The 26,659-nt window shown below is 39.1% G+C and overlaps 12 protein-coding genes across 12 annotated transcripts; 7 read left to right on the top strand and 5 right to left on the bottom strand.

Moving 5' to 3' along the window:
- Positions 1–3: 3 nt before the first annotated feature.
- Positions 4–2,508, bottom strand: BDF20DRAFT_862825 (tRNA synthetases class I (M)-domain-containing protein). The gene is made up of 9 exons (XM_053080630.1): positions 2,253–2,508; positions 2,052–2,167; positions 1,920–1,991; positions 1,758–1,844; positions 1,175–1,680; positions 825–1,036; positions 570–755; positions 404–477; positions 4–323 (listed from the first exon to the last, which is right to left on the bottom strand). Exons 1-9 carry the CDS (start codon positions 2,383–2,385, stop codon positions 45–47), a joined length of 1,665 nt encoding a protein of 554 aa, XP_052936944.1. The 5' UTR covers positions 2,386–2,508; the 3' UTR covers positions 4–44.
- A 542-nt stretch (positions 2,509–3,050) lies between these two features.
- On the top strand, positions 3,051–5,177 carry BDF20DRAFT_803537 (ras guanine nucleotide exchange factor domain-containing protein; the record flags this gene model as incomplete). Its single annotated transcript, XM_053076442.1, has 3 exons — positions 3,051–3,371; positions 3,456–3,995; positions 4,281–5,177. Coding segments are annotated over 3 exons (1,758 nt in total), but the record flags the coding sequence as incomplete, so codon positions are not given.
- Positions 5,178–5,834: 657 nt separating this feature from the next.
- BDF20DRAFT_862816 (uncharacterized protein) lies at positions 5,835–7,078 on the bottom strand. The gene is made up of 2 exons (XM_053080629.1): positions 6,873–7,078; positions 5,835–6,709 (listed from the first exon to the last, which is right to left on the bottom strand). Exons 1-2 carry the CDS (start codon positions 7,068–7,070, stop codon positions 5,906–5,908), a joined length of 1,002 nt encoding a protein of 333 aa, XP_052936942.1. The 5' UTR covers positions 7,071–7,078; the 3' UTR covers positions 5,835–5,905.
- Positions 7,079–7,203: 125 nt separating this feature from the next.
- BDF20DRAFT_862812 (Sds3-like-domain-containing protein) lies at positions 7,204–9,990 on the bottom strand. Its single transcript, XM_053080628.1, has 3 exons — positions 8,256–9,990; positions 7,775–8,173; positions 7,204–7,685 (listed from the first exon to the last, which is right to left on the bottom strand). The coding sequence occupies exons 1-3, from the start codon at positions 9,820–9,822 to the stop codon at positions 7,498–7,500; spliced, it is 2,154 nt and encodes a 717-aa protein (XP_052936941.1). The 5' UTR covers positions 9,823–9,990; the 3' UTR covers positions 7,204–7,497.
- A 607-nt stretch (positions 9,991–10,597) lies between these two features.
- Positions 10,598–12,033, top strand: BDF20DRAFT_818037 (tyrosyl-tRNA synthetase; the record flags this gene model as incomplete). The annotated part of the gene is made up of 2 exons (XM_053077313.1): positions 10,598–10,798; positions 10,966–12,033. The coding sequence occupies 2 exons, from the start codon at positions 10,598–10,600 to the stop codon at positions 12,031–12,033; spliced, it is 1,269 nt and encodes a 422-aa protein (XP_052936940.1).
- A 269-nt stretch (positions 12,034–12,302) lies between these two features.
- Positions 12,303–13,726, top strand: BDF20DRAFT_818337 (uncharacterized protein; the record flags this gene model as incomplete). Its single annotated transcript, XM_053077355.1, has 5 exons — positions 12,303–12,414; positions 12,498–12,659; positions 12,884–12,986; positions 13,156–13,322; positions 13,404–13,726. The coding sequence occupies 5 exons, from the start codon at positions 12,303–12,305 to the stop codon at positions 13,724–13,726; spliced, it is 867 nt and encodes a 288-aa protein (XP_052936939.1).
- Positions 13,727–14,131: 405 nt separating this feature from the next.
- BDF20DRAFT_911973 (uncharacterized protein) lies at positions 14,132–15,476 on the top strand (the record flags this gene model as incomplete). The annotated part of the gene is made up of 4 exons (XM_053083902.1): positions 14,132–14,281; positions 14,377–14,474; positions 14,547–14,667; positions 14,748–15,476. The coding sequence occupies 4 exons, from the start codon at positions 14,132–14,134 to the stop codon at positions 15,474–15,476; spliced, it is 1,098 nt and encodes a 365-aa protein (XP_052936938.1).
- Positions 15,477–15,612: 136 nt separating this feature from the next.
- BDF20DRAFT_423942 (P-loop containing nucleoside triphosphate hydrolase protein) lies at positions 15,613–17,797 on the top strand. The gene is made up of 2 exons (XM_053075420.1): positions 15,613–15,743; positions 15,804–17,797. Exon 2 carries the CDS (start codon positions 15,809–15,811, stop codon positions 17,615–17,617), a length of 1,809 nt encoding a protein of 602 aa, XP_052936937.1. The 5' UTR covers positions 15,613–15,743; positions 15,804–15,808; the 3' UTR covers positions 17,618–17,797.
- Positions 17,798–17,900: 103 nt separating this feature from the next.
- On the top strand, positions 17,901–18,635 carry BDF20DRAFT_862793 (uncharacterized protein). The gene is made up of 3 exons (XM_053080627.1): positions 17,901–18,145; positions 18,226–18,344; positions 18,428–18,635. The coding sequence occupies exons 1-3, from the start codon at positions 17,977–17,979 to the stop codon at positions 18,512–18,514; spliced, it is 375 nt and encodes a 124-aa protein (XP_052936936.1). The 5' UTR covers positions 17,901–17,976; the 3' UTR covers positions 18,515–18,635.
- Positions 18,636–18,698: 63 nt separating this feature from the next.
- On the top strand, positions 18,699–19,196 carry BDF20DRAFT_905575 (small nuclear ribonucleoprotein Sm D1; the record flags this gene model as incomplete). Its single annotated transcript, XM_053083175.1, has 3 exons — positions 18,699–18,712; positions 18,792–19,054; positions 19,126–19,196. 3 exons carry the CDS (start codon positions 18,699–18,701, stop codon positions 19,194–19,196), a joined length of 348 nt encoding a protein of 115 aa, XP_052936935.1.
- Positions 19,197–19,444: 248 nt separating this feature from the next.
- Positions 19,445–20,662, bottom strand: BDF20DRAFT_834399 (uncharacterized protein; the record flags this gene model as incomplete). Its single annotated transcript, XM_053078733.1, has 2 exons — positions 19,445–20,418; positions 20,614–20,662. 2 exons carry the CDS (start codon positions 20,660–20,662, stop codon positions 19,445–19,447), a joined length of 1,023 nt encoding a protein of 340 aa, XP_052936934.1.
- A 1,143-nt stretch (positions 20,663–21,805) lies between these two features.
- On the bottom strand, positions 21,806–26,236 carry BDF20DRAFT_911969 (AEX-3 domain-containing protein; the record flags this gene model as incomplete). Its single annotated transcript, XM_053083901.1, has 10 exons — positions 21,806–21,924; positions 21,999–22,071; positions 22,156–22,323; positions 22,399–23,871; positions 23,957–24,178; positions 24,259–24,318; positions 24,389–25,015; positions 25,094–25,162; positions 25,280–25,458; positions 25,555–26,236. 10 exons carry the CDS (start codon positions 26,234–26,236, stop codon positions 21,806–21,808), a joined length of 3,672 nt encoding a protein of 1,223 aa, XP_052936933.1.
- Between the last annotated feature and the right edge of the window lie 423 nt (positions 26,237–26,659).

Genomic DNA, 26,659 nt, shown 5'->3' with positions numbered 1-26,659 from the left:
TCATTCATACCATCATTTTCATAAAGATAAACCTATGAAATGATTTATTTTAAACGAGGGAATAGAATGTCAGCTTCTGTCTTGTTCACAGTGATATCCTTGCCGACCTTAAGTGATAAGCTGTCCTTGAAGTAGCGTTCGTCTTTAGGAACACCCAGCTGATTCAGTAGGCTTTCCATTTTCGTAGGCATAATAGGCTGTAGTAGAATACCAGCCACTCGACATGCTTCTAAAGAATAGAATAAAATGGTATCCAAACGTTCTTTGTCTTCTATATTTTGCGTCATTTTCCATGGTTCATTTTCTGTGAAATGCTTATTGGCCTAATAGAAAAAATCATAAAGTTCTTTTTTTTTTAGAAATAAAGGCATTATTGTTTTTCCTTGTTCGTTTTTTGGTTTACCTGAGACAACATGTCAAAAATGAAAGCATAAGCCTTATTGAATTCTCTTTCTTCAAAAGCCTTGTTGAAGTTTTCTAAATGTCAATGAACAGGCGTCAATACAAACAAAGCATACGGCTTGTGGCCATGTAAGTCAATGAGCTTCTTAGCTCTTCTTATTTATTACCTGGTACTGCCCGAATCTGGTCGTGTAACATTTGATCGTTGGGATGTACCGTGGCAGTGTTGAGACTATTTCCAGGAACAACACCACTCGGAAGCAATGATTTTGCCGTTGTTCTGTTCAACAGGTTACCGAGTTGACCTGCCAAGTCTTTCTTGTATCGAGTCTTGATCATCTTTTCAGAATAGTCTGTAGAGTGACGTATGAATTATCAGGCGAATCTTTTTTCACTTTTTCCCAACAATGTAGAAACCTTACCGCCGTCATCTGCCAGGCCGCCATCTCGGACAAGATAATACCTCACAGGATCTACGCCATACGTATCCAGCACCTCAAACGGATCCACTACATTTCCTCGGCTTTTAGACATTTTCTGTTTGCCCATTGTCCAATGAGCGTGAGCCAATATTTGTTTAGGTAGAGGCAAATCTGCTGCCATTAAGAATGCTGGCCAGTAGATCGCATGGAACCTAGAATGTACGTATCCATAAGGGCAGCATAACCAAAAGATGAATATCCAATGATCCCATCCAAGCATGCCTACTTTTATCCCGACCCCTCCCCCCTCCCCCTTCTACTGACCGTATGTGGGTTGCTCTCTCTTTTACCTTACGATATCTTTGCCCACGATCTGAACGTCTGGTGGAAATGCTTCTTTGTTGGGCGAGGAGTGCTCGCCATGCCAAGGATATCCTGTAGCTGTCAGATAGTTTGTCAACGCATCCAGCCAGACATAAATTGTATGCTCGGGATCGTTTGGCACCTCAATACCCCAGTCGAGCCGTGATCGAAGCCTTGACACAGATAGATCAGCCAAACCTGCTTTGATCCATGAAAGCACTTCATTTCTCCTGTTATGAGGGACAATAGCCGTCGGATGACTATCAATCCATTCGACTAATTTATCGCCAAACAAAGAGAGTCTGAACTTGTAATTCTCTTCGCTCATCCATTCCACTTTCTGTCCGGATTCTATGGCTACCATCGTTTTTTCGCCTGTTTTTTCATCAGTGACTTCTTTGACCTGATTCGGTGCATAAAACGCTTCATCGGAAACGGCATACCACCCTTCATGCTTGCCTTTGTACAAATAACCGTTTTTTAATAAAGTGTTCTAATGCAACAAAAACCTTTTGAGTAAAAAAAAACTCTCGTCTTATAACTCACAAAGGGCCTCCTTTCCATTCTTACCCAAAGCTCCTTGACAGCTTTTTTATGAGTTGGGCTTGTTGTTCTTTGAAAACTGGTATATTCTATGTTGGCGGCTGTGCATAATTTCTGAACGTCAAAGGCTTTTCAATTTAATATCTTATTTTTTATCACGTTTCTTTTCTCTGCTTCTATAGCTTTTACCCTAAAACTTTCAGATACTTTGTCACAGAATTCAATGGGTTGCATATTGTTTTTCTTGGCGGCTTGTTGAATCTAGAATAAGCTTTGGTTATAAACAGATAAGGCAATCTATTGTGACTGCATTCTGTTTACCTTTAATCCATGTTCATCTGTGCCTGTCGACATAATAACCTCTTTTCCATGTAGTGCATAATTCCTTCTGATAGTGTCGGCCAAAACTGTCGAGTACAAGTGTCCTATGTGCGGGACTATTGTTCCGGTTCATTGTCAATCAGTTCAGCAGTTTGTTTGTTTGTTTTGCAGGATCGCAGTGAAAGGAATGTAGCAATGTACCTGCATTGACATAATAAATGGGTGTTGTGACAAATGCCTTTGAGTGTTTCGCAAGCCTTGTAGCGTGTAAGCATCTTGTCTGGCTTTGAATGAAAGCTTGTCTAGAAACGCTGCTCAAACTGACAATAAGCATGGCTGGAAGTCTTTTATGAAAAATACTACGTGATTTGACAAGCAGAATGAGGGGCCCTGATTTTCTAGTTTTTGAATGGAATTTGTTTCTCCGGTTCCTGACTTGATTTCATGCAGATTGGGGGTAAAATCAACTTTCTGTACATAGATGTTTGCGTGGTGTATATGCAAAGTCTATAACATATTACTCGTCATCACTTTTTGGATTATAAGTTTGAGATACGGTCAATGGCATCTGTTTAACTGACAACCTCGCTCTTTTCGCATTTTTGTCAATAGAACGATGACTCTTTATCAGAAAAGGAAGGTATCGCAATAGCAACGCGTCGATAAAACCTAACACAAAACGACAACCCAAGTAGCGTCACATTACTCGTTTTTTTTATTTTCTTTTGCTCTTTTTTCACGACTTTTTTTTTTTTTTTTTTTTTGTTGCCTGGTTTAAACAACAAACAAATAAACAATGGATTTCGCATCACACCAAGTTGTTCGTTTGTTATTGTGGGGGCCCTCTTTTCTTTCCTTTCATTTGCATTTTCTGCAATTTCCTTGTATTTTTTTACAAGCACTAGCGCTATTCCAAACATGCGTTCGGCATCTTCTACCACACTACTCGTCTATGAACAACAGGCAACATCTAACCGTTGCACGACACTGAGGAAAACATTGCCGCTTATCCCTCTATCGCCTTTGTTTCAGCTATCTCGAGAATACAAAAAAGTCGTCGCGCAAACCAAAGAGACACTCTTGTTTGACTGCCATTCTACTGGAAAGGAAGGACAAGAACAAGGCCAGCTGCTAGAAAGAGATATTCTGGAAAAAAGATTGGCCAAAGCCACGGAAAAGCTGGATCGTCTGTCAACGACCCTCCCCTCTATTCAGCGTTCATTTTTAAACGATTTCAACATCTATGACGTCGCCAAAGAGATCGCCCACATTAACAGTAGCTTATTTCGATTGGTCTCCCTTACTACCGTCGATACGAATGTCAAGAGTGGCAAAGCCTTTCACCCCAACGATACACCCAACACAGACGAAGCGGACATCCACAGTGACACGAGTGGCCTAAAGCCACTGCTCGACTTTCATCACTATCTATCCAATGCCTTTGCACATCAAATCATTATTGAAACGGGCGCTTCTTCATCCTCCACACCGACAACAACCACGTCGAGAAACAGTACCCGAAAAAGAAAATACTGCATCATTGCTCACTTTATTCATATTGCTTCCATCTTGTTGTCTATTTATCGCGATTTTTCAGGTTGCATGGCTATTTTGGCATGTTTACAAATGCCAGAAATACAACGCTTACATCCTTTATGGGCCGCTTGCCCATCCAAATTCACCCAGTCCTACAAAGAAATGGTAAAGATGCTATCTCCCGACAATGACTATCAGACCTATTATGAACAGCTCAAGTTACATACACTTCGTTTCATGATACCGAACGATACAAACACATCTCCAATGATAGCTGTCCCTTTTATCCAAGCGCACCTCTCCATCATTCAAAAACTCATCCAACAACATGCATTCGTCTCACCCAAGACGGCCCTATCACAGTCGAACCACCCCCATAGCAACCAACACCCCGTCGTCCTCCTGTCCGTCGCAGGTCAAGCACTCGCTTCTTCCGCACTGAAAATCTTGCAGTTTTGTCAGCATCAACAGACCATCGACCTTTCCGAATTCGACGCCTTCCTTTCCAACCCTGCCGAAACGCCATCCGCCACAACGAACAGTAGTAGTAGTAGTAGTAGTAGTCGCCGCCTTCGTCGATTATCCCTTCATCGCACCAGTCGCATGTTAAGCGGTAACAGCCATCGACGGGCGACGAGCGACAGTAGCAACAGCCAGTTTTGGACCACGGGCCATCTGAAACTGTCCTGTCAGATGTGCTCGGATTTGAACTTGATACGAAGCAATGCAAATATTTACCATTGGCTTGTTTCACGTGCCTATCTAACAAAGCAGCAATTGAACATGGAGAGTGTCTTGATCCAACCTCTTGGCTCGGCTGAAATGCTCCCTTCACCCCACTTGGATGAAGAGGAAGAAGAAAAGGCCCTTCTCCAGCATTGGCATTTATTCAGATGGAGTCTGTATCAAAAGCACTACCAACAACTGCAACAGCAACAACGACAACAACAAGAAGAAGAGGACGAAATCAAAGAGCTGGATGTAAGTAAACCGTTATCCACCATGGACAGTCATGTACAAGGTGGACAAGCGTCTTCTAGAACAGCAAGTAGCACTGTAGCCGTGGATGATCCATGCCAAGAGGAAGCAGATACGAGAATCAAAGTAAAGGACAGAGAAAGCTTATTGCAAGAAACCAATAGTAACAACAATAAAATAGAGAAAGAGGAACAGATAGGCAACACGACATGGAGCCAAACAAATAGAAGCAAAGCCCACCAAACGATGGCCTTTTCTACTGCCGTTGACAAAAATCGATGCAATGGATTACCACGCCAAGGCAGTGAAGAAATGACAAAGCACACGATAGTAGATGATGAGGACGAGGATAGTCATACTATTATCATTTTAGCTGAAAACGATAAGGAAGACTGGACTGGGTATGCATCCCATCATGCGCATGGTACATTGGAGTACAAGACATCAAGCACTGAGTCTACTTATCCAGTCGATGGAAAAGTTACTGTTGAGGAAGAGGAGGATGAAGAGGAAGAATGGACAGGTTATCCGGTCGATGTTGCTTCTCAAGAAGAAGACGACGAAGACGAGATATGGAGAGGTTACCCTATTGCTTCAGATGACGAAGAAGATGTCCTCACACATGAACATGCAGTCGGAAAAACAAAAGTAGAGGAAATGATATTTCACAAAAGTAACAGTACAGATTTGCTTAGTTCTTCCAGAAGCTCTGCCAATACTTTACAGGAAGACAGCCAGAAGGCAAAAGGCAAACCTACCACGCCTATGACTTTCTCGCGGCATTCAAATTCACAAGAATTTGAAGAATGGAAGGGATATCAACAAATGATCATGAAAGAAGAAGGAGGCCTTTGTATAAAAAATAATGAAGGAGAAGCCTTTTCAGACCCTCAATTTTGGAATCATACGCCAGCTATCGGAAAAGCAGCAGCAAGACGTATGCAGCAATCGCTCTATACAAACTCGGTGGAGCTTGATCGGAAACGTTTACCATCCTCTTTTATTGTATCATCTTCTACAGCCGCAAACTGAGTCCATTTGAATAACATTGCCGTTGAAAAAAAAGAAAAATAACAGCAGAAGAGTACTTTAACAAAAAAAAAAAACAAACCCCCCATTCCTTTTCCTATATCGTACAAAATTCTTCATTCTGGAAATTCTGTGTTTAACTTTTTGACATTCTAATAAACACGACAATTTGTAACAAATAAAACGACCTTGCTGCTTCCGTAAAAAAGAAAGGGTAGCACACAAACAGACAAGAGAAACTTTTTTTTTTTTTTTTTTTTACTTTAGCCAACACTTTCATTTAGACGAGTCTCCATACCCGCACCCCACCTTTATACTTTTGTGATAGATTTGCTTCGTCTCTTAAAAGCACTGTTGAGCGAAGTCATAGACTTATTCTTATGGCGTACCAACGTAGTTTTCTTAAATGGATCGGATGAGAGTAAAGGCATAGAAATTCGATGCAATAATGTTCGCTGCTGCTGCTGCTGCTGCTGCTCTTGGTCTGAAGGTTCTATACTAGGAGAGGAATAAACTAAAGGCTTTGGTGGATATTGGTTTATGGTAGGTAGCGAAGTAAAAGGAAATTGTTGTAGAAGCTGCTGGGCATGATGAGTCTCTTCCTGCTGTTGTGGCTGATGGGTGTGGTTCTCTTTTTTGTTCTTCTTGAGCTGTGACTTTTTGGATGGAATAGTAATAGTCGTCTGCATGCAAACTTTTGCCATTGTCGTTTTCGTAGGATTGTCCTTCATGCTTCTATCGTGGAATGTTTGTTCAGGCTGTGGCTCCTGTTGCTTTTTTTTTAACAAGTCAAATTTTGACTTTAAATAAGCAGATGATTTACGTAATATACTGGTCGTGTTCTGATGGCTGCCTTTGTTGTTGCTATTATTGCTACTTGAAATATGGCTATGAGCATTAAGTACGGCTTCTTTTTTTGATTTGGATGAATGTCGGCTCCGTCGGCCTGTGCTACTGTGTCTCCTTACACCTCCCTCACTAGCACGGTCTTCGTCTTGTTGTTGACCTATCTGTTCATCGTTGCTTAAAAAGGGCGGCGACGATTGTGCCCTAACGTCTGTGGATATCACAGGTGGTGCTGGAAAAAAAGTAATAGATGGCTCTGGCGACGATTCCTAGATGACAGATCATTGAAAGACCAGTAAGATGAAATTTCCTAAAGTGGAGTTACAACACGATAAAATTTGACAATGACAACAGCCGAATTTCAAAAAAAAAAAATTGTGGTTTTGCCCCTGAAAAGATCAACAATGATAAAGCCAACTTTTTCCATATTACCTGTGAGGATTGAAATCCTAGCTCTATATGAAGCAATGATCTCCGTTTGTCGAACTGTTGTAATAGATCTCTTGCAAAAGAATCGTCATCATAGCAATTGTTCGTATGATGGTTGATAATGTTTTCAGGTAGACAATATGATGTGAATTTACTACGGTTACCACTGCTTGGCGAAGGAATTGAATCTGTACTGGGCATAATACAATGTACAGGATTGAAAGAAAAAAAAAAAAAAAAGAAAAAGAATGGCTCCAAGTTAAGCCTTCGAGTCAAAATTTGAAAAAGAAAAGGATGCTGTAACTCGCTTGATTTTTTTTTTTTTTTTTTTTTCGTACGATGACACTTTTTATTCTTCATTCAATCATATGTGTGTTGCCACGTGTGTATCATGAAATTTTTAAATGGAGTCGATGGTAGGAAATATAGTATACTATTTTTTTGAGGAGATGAAAAAAGTTTAGATCGTTATGGTACAAATTATATACGATAAATGTGTGATTGACTATTAGTTTAAAAAGTTGAGAAAGAATTCAGTAAAGGGTATCAGATTTGCGTATGATTGTGTTGATAATCTACTTTGCATAGATGTTTGGAGATTCGTAGATTTTTATAAAAATTCTTTTTCTTATGTTTGGCGAGGAATACCCAATAATTTCATGTCTTCATCGACGTCTCGTGGGTTTAGCCCTGTGGGTCGAGGTGCCATGGGGAAACCAATTGCATCTTTGGTATCTTGTAAATCAGCTGTTTCTTCTTTTTTCTCCTTTTTAGATAGAACCATTTCACGTCCATTTGGTAGTCTATGACAGTCGGCTATGAGTTGATTCAAAAAAAAAAAAAGAAAAAGAAACAGTGTTAAACTGCAAGTACGAGGTTCAGCCATACTAAAACTGAAGCATTACCTCTCGTCAAATCATTTAATTTAGCACGCTCATCATCCACACTCCATTTCTTATTATTTATTGTTTCTATGAGTGCTCTTCGTAACGCGTTCTTCTGAGAAATGAAATGGATGTTTGCTTGATATTCAAATCCTTCGAATTGCTTTCTATAATTAGCATGCTGATGTCTTCTCCATGCTTCAGCGTTTGAAATTCTTTTATTCCTCTTTTCTTCAATCTCTGCCATAAGTGTCATTAAGTCAGGATGTGTTCCGTCAGCAATTAGATGGGCTTCTTCATTCAGCTCTTCCATTTTTTCGTTGTACATTTTATCCCTTAATCTCGCAAATTCTATCTCTATACTTAATAGGGCATTGAAGGCTTCCTTATGTCTTTGATGATAATCACTGTCATTAACATCTACAAATAGTAGAAAATTAGGGGAAAAAAGAGCCATCTCCAACAAATGAATTCCAATGCAATGGATTTTGCAAATATTTACCTCTTTGTTCAGAAGCCTCTTCCGCATTATGACCTCCTTCCTCTTTGTTTTGCTGTTCTTCAACTTGACTCCCAGACGCTGCTACCGGCGTTGGTGACAAGTTATCTATACCATTTGCTGGCTTCAAGTCAGATGTTGTTCCTGATGGGGGTATAGAAGATGTTGAAACAGTATCTGTTGGGCTTTTGCTATTTTTATCATTGTCAACTTCAGCATTTGCTTTTTTCATACTGACAGTGTCGTTCTCAAGGTGGCTATCATTCTGCTCTTCTTCCTTCTTAACGACGTTATTCACTGCCTTTCTAACTGCTCCATTGTCTTCATGAGTTTGAGCATTTGACATGCTATTGCGCTCCTCTTGCCTACTATGTCTTCTACGAATACTACGATTAGGTGATTCAATCGGATCCAAATTACTCTTGGAAACGCGTCGTTTTCTGCCACCTCGTTTCGAAACTGTGCTTTCTTCTTCATCGTGGTCTTCATCCATATGGTTGTTATTCGGCACTTTCAACCTGTCACTATTTTTGTTAACCATAGCGGTGCTATTTTTATGATTCGCTTTAGAGTTCTTCTTTTTCAATGTGTCATCTTCATCTTGCTCTGCGCTATAAGGCGTCCTTGACTTTTTAGCAGCATGCTCAAACTTTTCTACGCTGTCACTGTCCGAGTCACTGCCTACTGTCCTCACTCTTCTTTTACTATAATTATTGGTTGTAGTATGGTGGATCGTACCCGTAGTATTGTGACTGTTGACTTTTTCATTCTGAACGTGCTTCCTATCCTTTTCGTCTTCTTTATTTGTCTTTGAAAGATCGTCATCAGCACTTCCTCTACTGCCAGTTCGTCTTTTTGTCATAGAGGTGGTATTGGTTGTGATGGATGGTGCCTTAGCAGGTGAAGCTACGGAAGGTTTGTCTTTTTCTATTTTACCGCTACCCTGTTCATTTTCAACAGCCTCCGACTCGACGTCTTCCTCCTCGTCGTCGCCGTCTTCGTGTTGTGAAACTTCATCTGATAATTCTTCATCATCATCTTGAGGAAGCAAAAATGAAGATGAGACAGGTGAAACGGATTGACTCAAAGGAAAGTCTTCTGGCACAGAGGATAAGGGCGACGCACTGTCATTGATATCGTCATCTTCTTCAACCGCATTCCTGATTCCCATGCCATTGTTGCCAATTGGACTGTTCTCCTCGTTGTTGTCGTCATCGTCTTCATCGTCCTCCGGCACATCTTCTTCTTCAGATAAGGAGCCAGGTGAGCCAGCAGCCTGTAGTAATGCAGATAATTCATCATCCACTTCATCCTCATTATTTATATCATCCGATTTTGCTTTTTTTTCTTGCTCTTCGTCCTCTTCTTCGTCTGAAATATAATCAGTTGGCGTTAAAGGGCCGTCTCCTTCTAGTTGCTCATTATCAAGTATGGAGTCCGGTGATGGAGAAGGCTCATCATCCAACTGACTGTGTCCTGTTGCGATTTTCTCATTCTTTTTATCCGTTTTCTTAGTAGTATTCGTGGTGGAATCCTCCGTTGCTGAGTGTTGCTGCTGTTTCTTTTCCATGGTTTTCTCTTTGTACAGATAGTAGTAATAAGATTAAAGAATAAATACACACACACGCGTATTTCTGTCGGCCCTTTTTCAATATTTGTAATAGACTGTTCTTATAAGAATGCAATAAGGATGGATGAGGTCAAGAAGGGAATCAGAGGGTAATCGTTCTTTAGGGTGGGATAAATTAGAAAAAAGTGAAAAAAATAAATTCACTTATTCTTTGCTGCTGAAGAAATGCCCGCCTTGTGTGTGACGTATCAAATCCCATACGTCCTAGCGGGCATTGAACTAATCATCAACAGCTGCTGCGTTGTGAATAGAGAGTGCAATGCTATGTTTCCATTTCTAATGCCTTCTTTTATCAAAACGTAAGGTTACAGTATTTTCGTCGATGACCTTGGCGTGAGGCTTCAGTTCTTTCGAATTGCTTTTCTTTGTTTTCCTATGGCCAACCATTTTTTCTCGCTATTTACCCTAAGAAATTAATATCGTTTCCTTATGAAAAGATATAGGCTTTTTGTCTCCACACATGCCGTTGTTTCTTGAAGAAGCGCAGAATATATCGAAGAATAAGTGTCCAACACGCCCTGAATTCTGTTTCGATGCTTGCTGTACTGAATGGTTTTTTTTACTCGGTGAACGAAATGGACATTCCGGTTTGCAAGTGGCTTAGGCCTCAGCTCATTGTTTGTTAGCCGAAGTGAGTCATTTTTTTGAAAGCCGTTTTATATTTTCCCTTCCCTTTCCGTCTATTCCTTCCATTGAGCACCTGAACGACGCAACAATGTCTAATCTCACCACCGACGAAAAATTCAACCTCATCACTCGTAACCTTCAAGAAGTTCTTGGTGAAGAGGAATTGAAAAAGATTTTAGCTGAACGGGACCTAAAGATGTATTGGGGTACTGCCCCTACTGGCAAGCCTCATATCGCTTATTTCGTTCCTATGTCTAAAATTGCCGATTTCTTGGCTGCTGGTGTTGAGGTAATGTATCTGTTGTATAAGTCGTATGCAGCATGTTTTATTAGTTTTTTTTTTTTTCAGTAATTAAAGGAACAGGATTGGGATTTTGAAGCCAATAATTCAATGACGGGAATATATCAACTTTATTAATCCATATCAACTAAATAATTGACATACTATCGATTTAGATGACTGTTCTTATTGCCGATCTTCACGCCTTTTTGGACAACATGAAGGCTCCTTTAGAGCTTGTTCAACATCGTGCTAAATACTACGAAGTTATGATCAAGACAATTTTGACTTCTATTGGTGTTCCTATCAACAAACTCAAGTTTGTCACTGGTTCGTCTTACGAACTCTCAAAAGAATACACCATGGATAATTTCCGTTTGTGTGCTCTCGTCACTGAACACGATGCCAAACGTGCAGGTGCTGAAGTTGTCAAACAGGTTGCTTCCCCTCTTTTGTCTGGTTTATTGTATCCTGGTATGCAAGCTCTTGATGAAGAATATTTGGGCGTTGATGCTCAATTCGGCGGTGTCGATCAGCGTAAAATCTTCATCTTGGCCGAAAAGTACTTGCCTCAATTGGGTTATAAAAAGCGTGTTCATTTGATGAATCCTATGGTTCCTGGTTTGACCGGCTCCAAGATGTCTGCTTCTGATCCTGATTCAAAGATTGACCTTTTGGATAGCCCCAAGGATGTCGCTAAAAAGATCAAGAAGGCTTTTTGTGAGGAAGGCAACATTGAAGAAAATGGTGTCTTGGCTTTTGTCAAGAATATCTATTTTCCCTTGAAGACGGTGAATGGTGGTAAGGCACAATTCACTGCCATTCGCCCCGAACAATATGGCGGCAATCTTGTTTATGATAACTACGAGGATCTCGAAAAGGATTTCGCTGATAGAAAATTGCATCCTGGCGATTTGAAGGCTGGTGTTATTGCTGCTTTGAATGAATTATTAGATCCCATTAGAAAGGCATTTGAAGACCCCGAAATGAAGAAGTTGGTAGAATTGGCCTATCCCGCTCCTAAGCCTGTTGAAAAAGTGAACCCTAAGAAGGAAAAGAAGGAAAAGAAGAAGGCAGAAAGAGCTGCTGCTTTAGCTGCCAAGGCTGCTGCAGCTGCTGCCGCTGGCGAAAATGGTGAAGCTGCTCCCGCTGCCACTACGGAAGAAAAGAAGGAGAACGTTGACACTACTTCTAATACTACTGCTGCTACCTCAACAATTGATACTACTTCTACTTCATCATAGACACAATTCTGTACTTTGCCACTGTAACATTATCCCTACTACACCAAGCAAAAAGCATACCACATCACAAAACTTTAAACACGCGCATTTTTATAAACTTTATGATTTGTGAGCCACTTTTAATAAACATTAGGCCAATAAGAATTGAGATCAATTTTAGCCATTCCATGTTTTTGTTGACTTTTGGTTGGCTGAAATTGAACGTTCCTTACGCTTTTCTCTCCTTGCCCAGATTTCATTGAATGAACTTCTAAGTACAAAGGCACAAGATGAAGTTCAATGGAGAGGTAATCTACATTGTGTTTCATCAAGTTCTATTCTTGATATCTGGTTTATGTACAACGTTAGGTGCACAATGGTTATTTTATCAAGGAGCAGCAAGTAAAACATTTAAAAATATGTCATAAGGTTGACTGTATTCAATTTAGTTAAACACATTTTCTATCATAAAAACTTATCTACAGCTGGCGACAGTTATTTAACACAGCTTGCACAATATCTTGGTATGATTTTAGTGGGTGCACTTATTCCAAGCCTGCTCAAAAGTAAACAGAAACAATATCAAGCATTAAACCAGGAGGAAATTGATGATGAAGCGTTATCTGTAGAAGAACAATTGACACGCAGTGAGAATATCACAATGGTAAGTTTCTGCTTCATATGTCTGTTGATAAACAATAATATTGAACGACTCATCCGGAAGTTTACGGCTGCTTCTATCAGGCACAAATCAATCATAGTAGCCCTATCAGTAACAATCACCGTCATAACGTCGACGACGACGATGAAGATATTGTTATCTATGATAATGTTCCCCCTTCAGAATCTTATAATGTCACTCTTCAAAAAGATATCAATAATATACCCAAATTTGAAGAAGGCCCTGTTTCGCATAAATCTGTAATTAAGTTGGCTTGCATGGATATCGTTGCAAACTTCTGCGTAACAGTTGGGTTTGCGATTGTTGGCAGTGGGGTAAATGAATAATACAGTAATTCATGGTAAAAAAAACTGCAGCGTTCATTAACACGGTTTAAACCAATTCACGTAAGTGTAGATGTACCAAGTAATCTACAGTAGTGTGGTTATTTGGTGTGCTATCTTGACTTGGATAATTATGAGAAGATCTCTCTCAATCTTACAATGGATTGCTATCTTTGGTACCACTGTAGGTTTGGCAGTTAGTTCCATGGATAATTTTAGTAACACTGGTACCAGCAGCAATAACCCTCACGCTACAGTGCTTATGTTCGGCACTCTAATGACTCTTGGTGGTACCTTTGGCTACTGTAAGTGTTTACTTTTGCCAGTACTAGCCAGGATTTAGCTACTGACTTGTTTTGGTTTCTTTCAATATATCTTTAAAAAAGCCTGTGTGTATGTTTATTCTGATTACATGATGTCACAATACAATCCACCGCCATTACCAGCAAGAATCTGTTCTTATGTTGGCATGTACACGTCACTTCTATCACTTGTATGGATTGGCGTTTATACCATGCCACAATTCGATAAACTGATTCATATAAAAGAAGGCGTCTCTACAGTTACTGTTATGTACATGTATATTCTTGTAACCATTTCCAACGCTTGTCATTCCTGGAATTATTACGAACTGATAGACCGTACAGGAAGTGTAAGTCTGTTGGTCTACATTTGCACCGGAATGATTTATCTTACAATACGGTTTTAATGGATTTCATAGGTTGCAACTGGTATCTTGCAAGGATTAAGAGCCGTTTTGATTTACATTATCAGTGACAGATGGTATTGTGGATCAGATCCTGCTCAATGTAAGGTTGCACTTTCTTAAAGTTTAAAACCTACTGTTGACGCTAATTCATGTTCTCGCCCCAATATATATAGGCTTTACACCTTATAAAGGTATTGGTTCCGTTCTTGTAATCGGATGTGTCCTATTGTTTACAATAGGTCGTAGTAGAGCTGTAGGAAAGCATAAATAGGTCCGTAACGAAAATAAAAAAAAGATAGCCATTTAGAGCACGACGGCTTTAAAACCATTCTTTGGGTCACTCTATTCTTTAACTTCTTTTCTTTCGCTATTTCGCATTATTTCTGATATATAAATTTGTTAAAAATGACAAGTTTGTCCATACAACAACGGCCTGACTGGACATCTTACCAGCAATATCAGATTTCCTTCATTTATGCTTTTTCAAATACCTTTGATACGCCTCAAGCTGAACACATACCCAACTTTTATAAACTACCCAAGTTTACTCCGAGAGTACGTGAGAAGAAGGAGGAGATCTAACAGATCTACATAGATCAACTTTTTGATGTATAACTGATTGACTATTCATGATCCACAAATTCAAACAGGAGTTGGAAGAAGAAATACAAAAACCAGAGAGTCAATTGATATATAATATTGTCTGCGCTGCGCTATCTAATATTCTTAATAGAAATAGGCTTATAGAGTACGTAAGATGTAAAGAATTTTAGTGTTCAGTTGAGAATGGCTTTTTCATTTATACATAAATGCCAAATAGGTCTTTCAAAGGCACACTTCTACAGCTTTTAACGGACAAAATCAAAGCTACTGATATAGATTTAGAGACTAACCCTCTTGTTGGAGAGAACAACTTCTTCACACTATCTACAGAAATGAAAGTAAGGAAGCAATAGTTGGGCATTAAACATAAATACCATATTGGACACTAATTATTAACAAATTTGTTCTTTTTTTTCAGCTTTACATACTATATAATCTTATGGAATGGCAACTGCAGGACAGCTTAAGTGTCAAGACCCTTATCGATTACAACGTCAACAATAAAAATAATCAGTACTACGATTTAAATCGCATTCGATACAAACCCCTTGGTACTGACGATAAAAAGCGAATCTACTGGCAATTTGGCGAATCAGGTTGGATCTGGCGAGAGGATAAAAGTAAAAAGCCTAGACACAAAAACAAAGTAGCTACAGTGGACAATTGGGAGCTCTTGTGCCGCACCAAAGAAGATATCGAGGACTTGACGAAATCTCTCAAGTCTTCAAGCACTACTGACACCAACAGCAGTAAAAAGAGGCGATATTTTCCTAACATTGATTTGGCAGAGGAAATCGAGACTAGAGGACTCGACTTTATGTTGGAAAAGGAGGAAAAGAAGCGATTAGCTAAGGAAAGAGCCGAATTACGCAAATTGATGCCAGTTGAAGTCAACATTACACGCACACAGTTGCGATCCAGAGGGGTTAGAGCCAACCGCAAATCATATAATTATGATGAAAAAGAAATTTACGGCAATATCACAGATGATGAAGATGACCAGACCTACGAATCAGAAAACGAGGCTAAGATTGTAATAGAAGAAAAACCTAAAACACAACCTACGCGTTGGAGTAGTCGGTTACATAAATATAATTCTAACAGTGTCGCATCTACTGATGACAAAGATAAAATGATCACAGATTGATCCATTAAACATACCACCCTTGCCATTTTATAAAAAGCTTGCTTCGGCGAGAAATTTCTTTCTCTGATTCCTTACTAGCAGTCCTTAGTAGGTTGTACGTACTTGTGATTTAATGTGGCACGTCTGTTTGTTTGCTTCCTACCAGCACCGTGCCGCTACACCCGACAATTGAAACCTCCGGTGTCAATTTTATAATTTTATCAGACAGCTCCCCCTTTTTTTTTCTTGCCTTCTTTCTTCTGATTCTTCTGTTTTTGATCGATCGAGGTTGTTAGATCCACACTTGTTCGTACTAGTTATATAAATCACTTTACTCAATTGAAATAGTATCCATGTCTGTTGTAGATAGTGAAGATCGTCAAAAGAGACTATCAGAGCTTTTAGAATATGTACAAAAGAAAAAACAGGAAAATCTAGCAGCATCAGCAGCAACTTCTACCACTCCATCTCCCACATCATCACCGGTTACTCCAGCTGCAAAAAAGCAAAAGATCTCTTCAACAAGCTCAACAAGCAGGCCCCAGAAATCAGTACCTAAAGCCGCTTTACCCGATTTCTGCTTCAATTCAGATACGTCATGTCAGACATTAGAATTGCCACTGAGACCTGAGGTTGAAGTGCGCCCGTATCAGCGAGAAGCTGTGGACGCCATCATCGATGCTACCGATCCCGATTCTGCTAATCATGTTGCCAAATCGGGCATCATTGTCCTTCCTTGTGGTGCAGGTAAAACCTTGACCTCAATTCTTGTAGCCAGCGCTATCCAAAAGCCTGTCCTTGTTGTTTGTTCAACTATTATTGCTGCGGAGCAATTCTGTAAAGAATTTCTTAAGTTTACGACTTTGATGGCTTCCAAAACTGGTATGTTTGCCGGATCTAAGAAATGGCCGTATAACGGTCCCGCTGGTGTTCTTTTCACCACTTATACCATGTTGGTCGATAATAAATCAAGAACTGCGGATTCTAGACGTATGAATCAATTCATTGACAAAACAGAATGGGGCTTAATTATTCTTGATGAGGTACACTGTGTGCCAGCCAATAATTTTTCCAGAGCAATTACAAAGATCAAAGCCAAGGTTAGGTTGGGCTTGACGGCCACTATGTTGCGTGAAGATGAAAGAATCGGAGATTTAGAGACACTTGTAGGGCCCACTCTATACCATGCTAAATGGAAGGAGTTGGCTGACAAAGGTTATATTGCCAAAGTGATTTGTACACAAGTGGAAACAGATATGACACCTTTGATTAAGGAAGCCCATGATAATGTGCGAATCAACGGTGGAGGTTTATTAAATCAGGGTCATCACCTCAAGAGTTTACTAGCCATTCTGAACCCTAAAAAAATGCAAATTTGCCAACGCTTAATTCAATACCACGAAGCCAAAGGTGATAAGGTGTTAGTCTATTGTGACCATATTGATGCTCTTAAGATATATGCTGAAAAATCCAACCGCCCTATGATTTACGGTGGTACACCTACTGAGGATGCACGACAATTGTTGGCTCGTTTCCAAATTGATGTTCCTCATTTAACCTACGAACAAGAGAATGAATTGACATGGAACGAAACTGCTGCTCGCCGTTCTCTTAAAGCGAAACAAATCAGCACACTGTTCTTGTCTCGAATTGGCGATACCTCTCTAGATTTACCTGCAGCTACTGTTTTAATTCAAGTATCTTCCCATTTCGGTTCACGACGCCAAGAAGCGCAACGTCTAGGCCGTATTCTTCGTGCAAAGAAGAGATCAGAAAAAGGTTTCTATTCAAGATTCTATACTTTAGTTACGAGCGATACCAATGAAGTGACTTTCTCTGAAAAACGAAGACAATTTTTGGAAGAGGATTGTGGTTATGGATACCAAATCTGGAGAGTTGGCGAAGAAGAAGAAGGAGGCTGGAAAGTGGATGCGGAAAGAGATGATAGCATGCCGGCAGATGACGAAGTAAAGATAGATCCGCTAACCTGCACTATTCAAGGAGCAGGCGACAGACCTTTTGCAACAGACGAAGAACAGACAAAATTAATTGCATTCTTAAATAACCTAAAAAATTTCCAGGTTGAAAAAGATGAAGAAGAAGATTTATTAGCTACTAATATTGCAGCAGCCAACAATGCTTCAGCGAAGAGAAAACGTTAGATAACTCTTCACATTTCATATTATAGTAAAATTCAATCTAGAAGAAAAGGGTTGCTCAATACATATGTATATATATATATTATACAAACGCACATCAGGAATTGTACAAATGTTATCCCGGTCATTTTGTAACTACCTATCTCAAATAATTAATTTATGAATTCTATGAAGAAAATAAATGTCTGCTTAGAGCCTCAGTTGCATTGTTCTTAGTGCTGTATTCATGCTGATCCATGTACTATGCTAGAAAGCAGTGATGGCTGAGTTTTTAATATAATTGCTTGCCATCATTTTCGTACCTTTTTCCACTGCAGTGCATCAATTTTTCCAGGGTTTTATATACCTGTCAAAACGGCAATATGTCAAGTGAACAACATCAAAAAGAGCCTCTAAAAAGGATAGAATTATCTGCAGAAGAGTTTGATGCTGGGAGTAAAGAATTGTTTGATGAAATAGACAAAGAAAACAAAAACAATTATGAGAAATGCAGCGCAGTAGAAGCCTTTGATAACTTTTTTCGATGCTATTGTAAGTTGACTGCATGGGTAGGAACTGAGTCAGTAGTGAAAATATCAGTCGACGGGACTAACGTATGTATAATTGAAAAGCTTTGGGTCAACAGGCTATAAACTATTATCGATATGGAGCGAAAAAGGATTGCTCAACAAAGTGGGAAGACTTCAAGTTCTGTCTAAGCACAAAAACTAAGTCAGCTGAAAAGGCAGATGTAAGTCATCGGTAAAAAGCAACCATTTTTATGGATCAAGAAAGCGATCACTCAAAGTAAATCAAATCTTCAACACATAATAGGCAATGATAAAAGAACGTAAAGCTATCAAGGAAGCGATCAGAAGAAGTAAACCCAATTCTGAAGACGTCTGGGAAGGTAGAGGTTAAATTGCTTTAAAAGCATACCCATTTCCAATCTGTATTTAAACTGTAGTGGCTTAAAAATTAAAGCAAGCCGAAGCATTTGTATCATAGTAAAAACAAAAAACACGATTTTCTGTACGTTTCCTTTATTTTTGCTCGTCTTCTTCATTTTTATTATAAAACTCAACACTATAATAACATATAAACAATGAAGTTAGTCAGGTAGTTAATATTCATTTTATTAATCGTTAATGAGCAAGAAGGCATGCAAAGAGTAAAATTTCTAATTGATTGGCATTAGATTTTTAATGAAATTGAACAACGAAACAGTTTCTGTGGAGTTAAAGAACGGCACTGTTGCTCATGGTACCATTACAGGCGTCGATATGAGCATGAATACCCATTTAAAGACAGTTAAAATGACAGTGAAAAATAGAGATCCCATCAGTTTAGACACCTTAAGTATTCGTGGCAACACCATCCGTTGTGTGATTTTACCAGATAGTCTACCATTAGACACCTTGCTAATTGACGATGTTCGCAAGTCGAAGAAGAAGAACGATGGTAAAAAGGAAATAATCATTTCAAAGTTGGCTATTATAACCTATTAATGTTCATATTTCATGATCCATTAGACGCTCATGGTCGTGGCAGAGGACGAGGAATGGCTCGTGGTCGTGGTCGTGGCAGAGGAGGAAGACGTTGAATACAGTATTAGATCAAAAAAATAAATAACATCCACAGCAATACTTATCATTTTGATATCATATAATTGTCAGCATTTTCACGAACGAACTGTTTTTTTCCTACGAATAAAGATTATGCAAGCCAACCTTTTTATTAAACATTTATATACAACAAGAAGAAAAGAAAGAAGACTACTACTTCCAAAACTGAAACCAGTTCAGCTTTTAAGTTTTCAGAAAAAAACAAAAAGAAAGATTAAGCAACTCATCAATGTAATACATGGCCTTGAATACGTTCGTGCCTTCGAAGAGCGTCTAACCGAGTAAACTTTTTACCACAGAAGTGACATAAACAGAAAGGTCGATTTTTTAGATGAATTGTCTGATGCCTTGACAAATCATAAGAACGACGAAAGGATTGAGAGCAACGCTCACCGGTTTTAGAATCGACGACATGGTCACAGATAAATGTGTGTTGCTGTAGTTGTCTCTTTAATAACTTGGTTGTGGAAGAGGTCAGTTTATTCTGATGCACAATAGATGCTGCTGAGTGCCTTCTACTATTATATTGTTGAAGATAAGGGGTAGCATTGGTCATAGCCGTTGGAGGACAGTAAGAGCTTCGTCTCGGTGTAGTTATGAATGGCAATGGTGGTGTAGGCGGTGTAGGAGGCATGGGCGCGAAGGAAGAAGAAGGAATGGATGATGACGGATGTTGATAATAGTGGCTATTGTTATTGAATAGGAGCGAATGAACACCTGGTAAACGAACCTTATCTGTGTTGTTTTCTGAGTTATCCGTGTTTTGAGATGGTAAGACGGGGCTATTGTGATAAGTAGGAGTTGGCGTTGTTGCAGGTGATATATATGCGCTGCTTCCTCGTTTATTGCTGTTGTTGTCACCCTTTTTGTTGATTGTGAATTTGATTAGATCCTGCTCGAAGAAAGCAATCCCCGAGTCTCTGCGTAGATCATTGTTATATGAAGTAATAGTAGCAGAGGACACATTGTTTCTATTAGCGTTCGCATGCTCTGATACAGTAATATTCCGAGTCACTGGTGCGATAAGAAGAGCAGTGTTCGTTTTCATTAGCTTAGCATGTATAATCTTGCCGGGTGGTGTGTGGGCAAGTATATTTTGAAGCTCAAAATCGTTGTGGATTATTTGATCTTCCACAAGTAAATTACAGCGACTAAAAGGTATTCGTTCGAAATATACCTGAAAAAACTTATTGAGTGAACCTGTGAAAGTCAAATAAATAGAGATAATCACATTACGGATGATACCTTTGGATAGTTTTGGGCGATTTTATCGAGAAGATAATTGTAAGAAAGGCTTTCATTGGGTTGCACAAGAATGCTCAAGATCGTTGAAGCGTTGAACATGCATACATCTTTAATTTGAATTCTATTTTTACGAGCAGTTAGAAAAGTTACCTTTGGTCTCATTTAATCGAAAATGTAGCTTACTTGAACGTATAGACATTATTTTGACCAAGCATTCGATTGCAGTTGAGAAATTGAAGAAAATAAAAAAGTTGGAGAAGAGGACTTGGCGGCAGAAGGGAAAAGTCTCTGATATTATATAGGTATATAAGCGACCTATTCCTTGTATGTTTTCCTTTCTTTGTAGTTGTTATTTATAGGAGCGGCAAAAGTTAGGCAATGCCAACGCTCTATACATCGTAAACACCTGTACTTGTAGGGAGTATATGCTATAAATATAGCTTTTTTCCGCTGCGATGCCTGCAATATATAAAGAGTAACATATCAGTATTGGGATCAGTGGCTATGATGCACATGAAAAACCCTGATTGTACTTACTATATTTAATTCGATCCTCCTCGTGTTGCTGGCATTATCAGAAAGGCCCATGATCCGAACCCCTCTACTGTTATAGTTACTCCTTCTCACTTTAATACACTGTGTCAGCTGCCTGTCCATTAAGGGACAAGTGTAGTAGCAGACACTCTGTTCAAAGGTGCAAAAATCGACAGCAATTTCTTTATATGGCTTTTACCTGCAACTACATTTTAAATAGAGGATAGCAGATGATCAAACGTATGGAGAGAATACATCTGCTACCTTCCGTAGGTCAGATATCAGTAATAGTAAGTATAATGAGGTACTGCAATTTGGCTTCTTGTCTGTCTGGACCCTTCTCTCTTACTCCTATTTGGCTCCTGGAGTAAGTAAAATATCCTATCCTTCCCTTGACATGGATTTTTAAAGCATAAATGCCTTGCTTAAAAGTGCATCCTTTTATGTTCCCTAATTTACAATTGATATGATATATACACATTAAAGGAAGGAAATGTGCATTGTAAATTACATTTATTCTATAATTATTTTACAAGGATGAAGTCTTTCATAGAGAAAGTAATGAACATTTACAGAAGAAACAGAGCGGTTGACATGATAGAATAATTGAAGGCTATATATATAGATGAAAATAAATTTGCTACCCTGTGGCGTATTACAATGACAAAACCAGTGATCTATTTGAATAAAAATATATATAAATAGAGCGGTATGATAAAGCGATTTCAAAAGGAGAAAGAGAAAGAAAGAGAAAAAACAATCGGATAGTTCTCCTATGATAATCTATCAGTCTGCAATGAAGTATGAATTATGTGTCCTGCGTAGTGGTATAAGAAACAGTGGTGAGTTTCGACGGAATAGGTGAATGATGATGTTGTTGTTTGGTTATTGCAGCTGTTACTATTGTTCCTCGTCTGCTACTATCGGCTGCGAAGGATGACTATTGTCATAAATCAATTTGCTCGGAAACTTTAGAATGGTTGGGAACCTCTTGGACTCACTCGTTGGCTCCGTGAGAGGCGGCTGATGAGGTGGATTGGCCCAAATAATTTGTGATACCCGATAAGAATCGTCCTATTATAAAATATTGAATCGAAGAAGCTTTCAGTTGCACATCCCAACTTAATACCGTTTCTACTAATAGCAAAAAACCCTTACATTCAAAAAGGGTGTTTCTTCCTTTACAAATTTTAGTTTAGATCTGTTTAATTTTAATTTAATGTATTCATCAAAGACTAATATTTCAGGGTCTTGGGATGGTTTCACAAGTCGATCTGTGATGAATTGAGTGAACATCTGTGAATTACACAAATTTGTCAAAAATGCCTGTGTCAAATTTGTTGCTTGTTAGTACATTATTCTTCGCAATCGTACTTTAAGGAGAACTGTTGGCACTCTTACCTTGCTATCTTTATCGCAATGCTTAAGGAACCGTTCTTTTGAGAAGTAAGTATTTCCTTTTTTGTCGGTATAACTAATGGTTTGCTGTTGCTGTAGGTTGGCTTTATTATTCTGCGCAGATGTTGTAGATGACGAAAAGCTATCCAGAAAGGAAGAATTACCGATATTGTTACTGCTAGTATTGCTATTGGGAGCATGACTGACGAATCCTGATCGATAATTGTACAATAATGACGCAAACATACGAATAAATGCGTCCTGCACTTTTTGTTCGTTGAAACAGGCTGGTAAGCAAGGATGCAGAATCTGCTCCGTGCACTTTTTGTGCGTCACCAGATGGCATTCCTGACAAGACATGAAAGCATTTTCTGAGCCTTCCTCTTCTGTCACCTGCTTACCGCAAACACAACGGTACCCTTGAAATGTTATTGCTTCGGATGGTAAAACCTCGGTCATGATATGTCCTTCCATGTGCTTGATTTTTCTCGGGATTGGAGATACTTGATCGTACGTCGTTGAATAATTATCCATACTGATTGATAAACGTGGAATCCCAGGCTGTTCGGAAGAAGAAGAAGAAGAATGTTCCAAATGATGTTGAAAGACGGCTTTTGGTTTTGACATAAGCGTAGACAATTTCATCCTCGTACCCAAGTCACTCGAATGTTCGCTTTTTAAAGAAGGTCGAGCTGTGGATTTGCTATACGAATGTTGTTGCTCCCTATTCATCATCATACTCGGTTTATTACTGCTCATATTATTGACAGAGCTATTATTAGAAGAGGAAGGCATAGCGGTTGTTGCTCTGACTGGGCTGGTGGGCGCGCTTTGTAATGAAGACGTAGAAGAGAATGCGTAGTTACCAATTGAACCGGTGGATAAGATTGCTGAACCTGGGTACTGCGGTATAACCTTGGTATTTTGGGCTGATGCTGCTGCTGATGTTGCTACAGAGGTAGAAATGGATGTTGCCGTGGAAGATTCGTTTGAGCTTCTTGACATGATTGCACTATGGGTATTTCGACTAACGGTGCTTGATGCTGCTGTCCAAGATGTAGAAGGCTTAGATGCGACAGAGGCGGAATGTGACCACATAAAAGATGAGGTGGCAGTCTCAGCACTGTCCATTGAGTCTCTCCTATTGTAGCTGCTGCTATTACTATTTATGCTATTGGAAGTTGGTCGTAAATATTGATGCTGTTGCTGCTGTCGATTTTGTTGTTGATGTGTTGATCTAGCGGCAGGATTCACCATGACCTTACTTGATTTAGATCGAGTACAATTCAACAACATCTTGCCTTTAGGATAGGCACTCTTAATGTGTTCGGGTACACCATAGGGAATCTTATATTTAGTATGTAAAGGAGCGTATTGTTCGAATGCAGACTGTAATTTACGCCTTTGTCTATCGGGGATAGTCATTGCTCTTTGACTTTGATGCATTGAATTGCTGTCCAAATTTACGACACAGGCCTATACAGCAAGAAAATTTAAGTTTACTTATTTCATGTATTCTGTTAGGGAACTGATTATGTCGTTTGAAAAGGAGCCAACTTACATCATCAGGTACATTGTCATCCAAATCTGCCATAGTACCTTCGAAACCAATCATGTAAGGTACAGGTGCTTGTAAACAAGTTAATAGTCGTTCTGGTAGAACTGGAATAAATACAAATTGCCAATAAAGTGGGAATAATAGATAGCGAAAAGATTCGCAGGCAAGTGAAAGCATGCCTGGGTATTGTGAAAGAAATATTACCTTCCCTTCTGCTAGCAGCGTCTTTTATAAGATATAATGATGATATGTTTCGTCAGTCTAATCCCATTAATGGAATATACGTCAAAGGAGTAATAACCTACCTCGATAACGGCAAGGATCAAATGAGGTGACAATGTACGAAATAAAGGATATAAAGAAAACTAAATAATAATCACTCAGTTAGTAAATGCAAAACGTACACATTGATGCAAATGAATGAATCAATCTTACATTCTTCAACATAGGGACTTGGTTAATGGGTGGCCTGGAGAAAAACAAAGGTTTCCCACTGATAGTTATCCCGATTTCAAATCTTCCAGGAGGCGGCAGTGGTACCTCATCAATGAAGTTTGTCACAACATTTTCAATACTGATTGGGACTTGTTGCATATGACGATGGCCCCCAACACCTACCACATTATCCAATAATATCTTTAACCAGTCCCCGTATAAATCGATCCACGGCATTCGACCCAGTAAGCCTACACTTTTAGGCACCCATACATCCTCTGCTGTACAAGCGCCCATCTTGACAGGCTCTAAAAGATCTCTATAGAGCTCGATATTTTCCTGACAGGTACGGATACGCTCTTCAATCAAGTCTCTCTCTTGGCTGCTTTCACTCTGCGATGCACCTATCACCTGTGCAAAGTCCTTTCGAGCTTGTGCTAATTGAATTGTTTCCAGATCAATTCTGCCTCGTAAATGCTGAGCATATTCAATAGTGCTTGCTGGCATATTATGTTTCACCCATTCTTGAATAGCATTGTTGACAGGTTTTTTCAGCTTGTTTGATAACTTTTCATAAAATACAACGCAAGTGCCATAAATAGTAGCACCTGTTTCATCTGTCAGTGTCTTATTTCAAATTGTAATGTTTAGTTCGATTAGTTATCATCTCCCTTGCTAGACAATTTTGCATCATTGATACGTTACAAATGAGTGGCAGCGTTCATGTGGTGGGTATTCTCCATAATACAATTGTAGGTCCCTTGGAAAACAAAACTATGAATGACGGGAAAAGAAGGCACACTCCTCAATATCCAGCGTTTTTTTTTTTTTTTTTTTTTTTTTTTTCTTTTTTCTTCAAGATGTTTTTCTCTTTAAGCTCTTTTGTATTACCATAGCTGCATAAGCAGGAAAAGGTTCGTCTTGTGAATAATTTGTTTGCGGATACCTTGAGAGAACTGTAGGTGTATATTTAAGGTCAAAGATATTGGGTATCATTTCTTTTTGTGATTGCTCATCGTCAAATTTGGCTGTTAAATCGCTAAGTGTTCTCATTGAATATCGTTTCGAGTCTAATCATCATGATGGGAAAGATATTTCAATACATGTCATTTTTTCCTGTTATCCTCCTCCCCTCTCCCAGAGTTGAGGTTGACAGTCAAACTTACATAATTTTGATTCAGAAGGACTTCTCCACCTTCCTTTAATTGCTCCATCCATATAAAAACTTGATTTTCTTTTGCTGTTCGTACTTGAATAAATGCTTGATCGAGTATTGCTGAACTTTTTTTCAGTGAAAGGTGCAATAACATTATCTCTCGCTGTATCTCTTTCTTTGTCGAAATTGTCAATGACAGATTGGACATGATCTAGCACGCCTAATAACGATGGTGGTGTCGCTAACCGGTCCTCGTCCTCGCCATCGCTGCGAAAAAGTATATTTTTTCTGCTTGTGGTAGACAAAGGATGTTGTAAAGAATACGGCTCTTGTTTTTCTTCAACGCTAGCAATCGGTTGGGTTGGCGAAACGACAGAAATGGTTGCTGATCTACATCGGTGAGAGGAGGATTGCTGTCTGATTTTCTTTTCTGTCAAATTATCCTCAGTAGTAGGAGTCATAGTGCTCCCTCCTTTACCACTGTTGCCGCCGTCACTGCTTTTCATGCTAAAGTTATGAATAATATTGTTGACAGCTCCTTCCTGTTGTTGATAATAGGTGATATCGTCTTCGCTGTAGGCGTGGGTTCTTTTTGCATTTTCTAAAGCGGGTATAATATGCAAATCATGAACTCCTGCTACGAAAAAATAATCTGCTATTTTTTGAGGTGCAGGTGCAGGACTATTCGACATGGAAATGATATACAATGATGGAAGGTATAGTCTTTTAAATAAAAAAATAAAGAGAAAAGAAAGGAGAAAGATGTGGAGAAGAAAAAAAAATCGGTTCCATAAAAAGCTTATGCCCACTTGAAGAAAAAAAGAAATTCTAAATGCACGAGAAGAAAGCCATGAAAAAGGCCAAATCAACACTTTGTTGTGAACCCTGCAGTAAGCGTTGACTGTTTCTTTTCTTCAATGCTATCTGTAATATGATCGATTTCTTACGAATTGACTTATGGACTTGATTCCAAACACAGCTATTCTTTTACAACACTGCGTTCCATGAAAATGAAACACAGACGCCAACAAATGCATGAAGAATAATTAATGGTACGCATCCAGAAGTATTACCCATTGAACAGGCAAACCTGAAGATCACACAATTTTTTTCAA

This window comes from Mycotypha africana (assembly GCF_025528875.1).
Source record: "Mycotypha africana strain NRRL 2978 chromosome Unknown BDF20scaffold_4, whole genome shotgun sequence".
NCBI lineage: Eukaryota > Fungi > Mucoromycota > Mucoromycetes > Mucorales > Mycotyphaceae > Mycotypha > Mycotypha africana.
Note: the sequence above shows the minus strand (reverse complement) of the source record. Positions and strands in the feature narration are given on the sequence as shown.

Excerpts from the sequence above, each read along its gene's own strand:
- BDF20DRAFT_862825 (XM_053080630.1), bottom strand. The coding sequence starts at position 2,385 with ATGCTTATTGTCAGTTTGAGCAGCGTTTCTAGACAAGCTTTCATTCAA. Across the intron at positions 1,845-1,919 it reads AAGTATCTGAAAGTTTTAGG|AAATTATGCACAGCCGCCAA; the intron begins GTAAAAGCTATA and ends TTTGACGTTCAG. Across the intron at positions 478-569 it reads CCAGATTCGGGCAGTACCAG|AAAACTTCAACAAGGCTTTT; the intron begins GTAATAAATAAG and ends ATTGACATTTAG.
- BDF20DRAFT_862816 (XM_053080629.1), bottom strand. The coding sequence starts at position 7,070 with ATGCCCAGTACAGATTCAATTCCTTCGCCAAGCAGTGGTAACCGTAGT. Across the intron at positions 6,710-6,872 it reads TAGGATTTCAATCCTCACAG|GAATCGTCGCCAGAGCCATC; the intron begins GTAATATGGAAA and ends TCTGTCATCTAG.
- BDF20DRAFT_862812 (XM_053080628.1), bottom strand. The coding sequence starts at position 9,822 with ATGGAAAAGAAACAGCAGCAACACTCAGCAACGGAGGATTCCACCACG. Across the intron at positions 8,174-8,255 it reads AGAGGCTTCTGAACAAAGAG|ATGTTAATGACAGTGATTAT; the intron begins GTAAATATTTGC and ends TACTATTTGTAG. Across the intron at positions 7,686-7,774 it reads ATTAAATGATTTGACGAGAG|CCGACTGTCATAGACTACCA; the intron begins GTAATGCTTCAG and ends ATCAACTCATAG.
- BDF20DRAFT_423942 (XM_053075420.1), top strand. The coding sequence starts at position 15,809 with ATGTCTGTTGTAGATAGTGAAGATCGTCAAAAGAGACTATCAGAGCTT.
- BDF20DRAFT_862793 (XM_053080627.1), top strand. The coding sequence starts at position 17,977 with ATGTCAAGTGAACAACATCAAAAAGAGCCTCTAAAAAGGATAGAATTA. Across the intron at positions 18,146-18,225 it reads TAACTTTTTTCGATGCTATT|CTTTGGGTCAACAGGCTATA; the intron begins GTAAGTTGACTG and ends ATAATTGAAAAG. Across the intron at positions 18,345-18,427 it reads AGTCAGCTGAAAAGGCAGAT|GCAATGATAAAAGAACGTAA; the intron begins GTAAGTCATCGG and ends AACACATAATAG.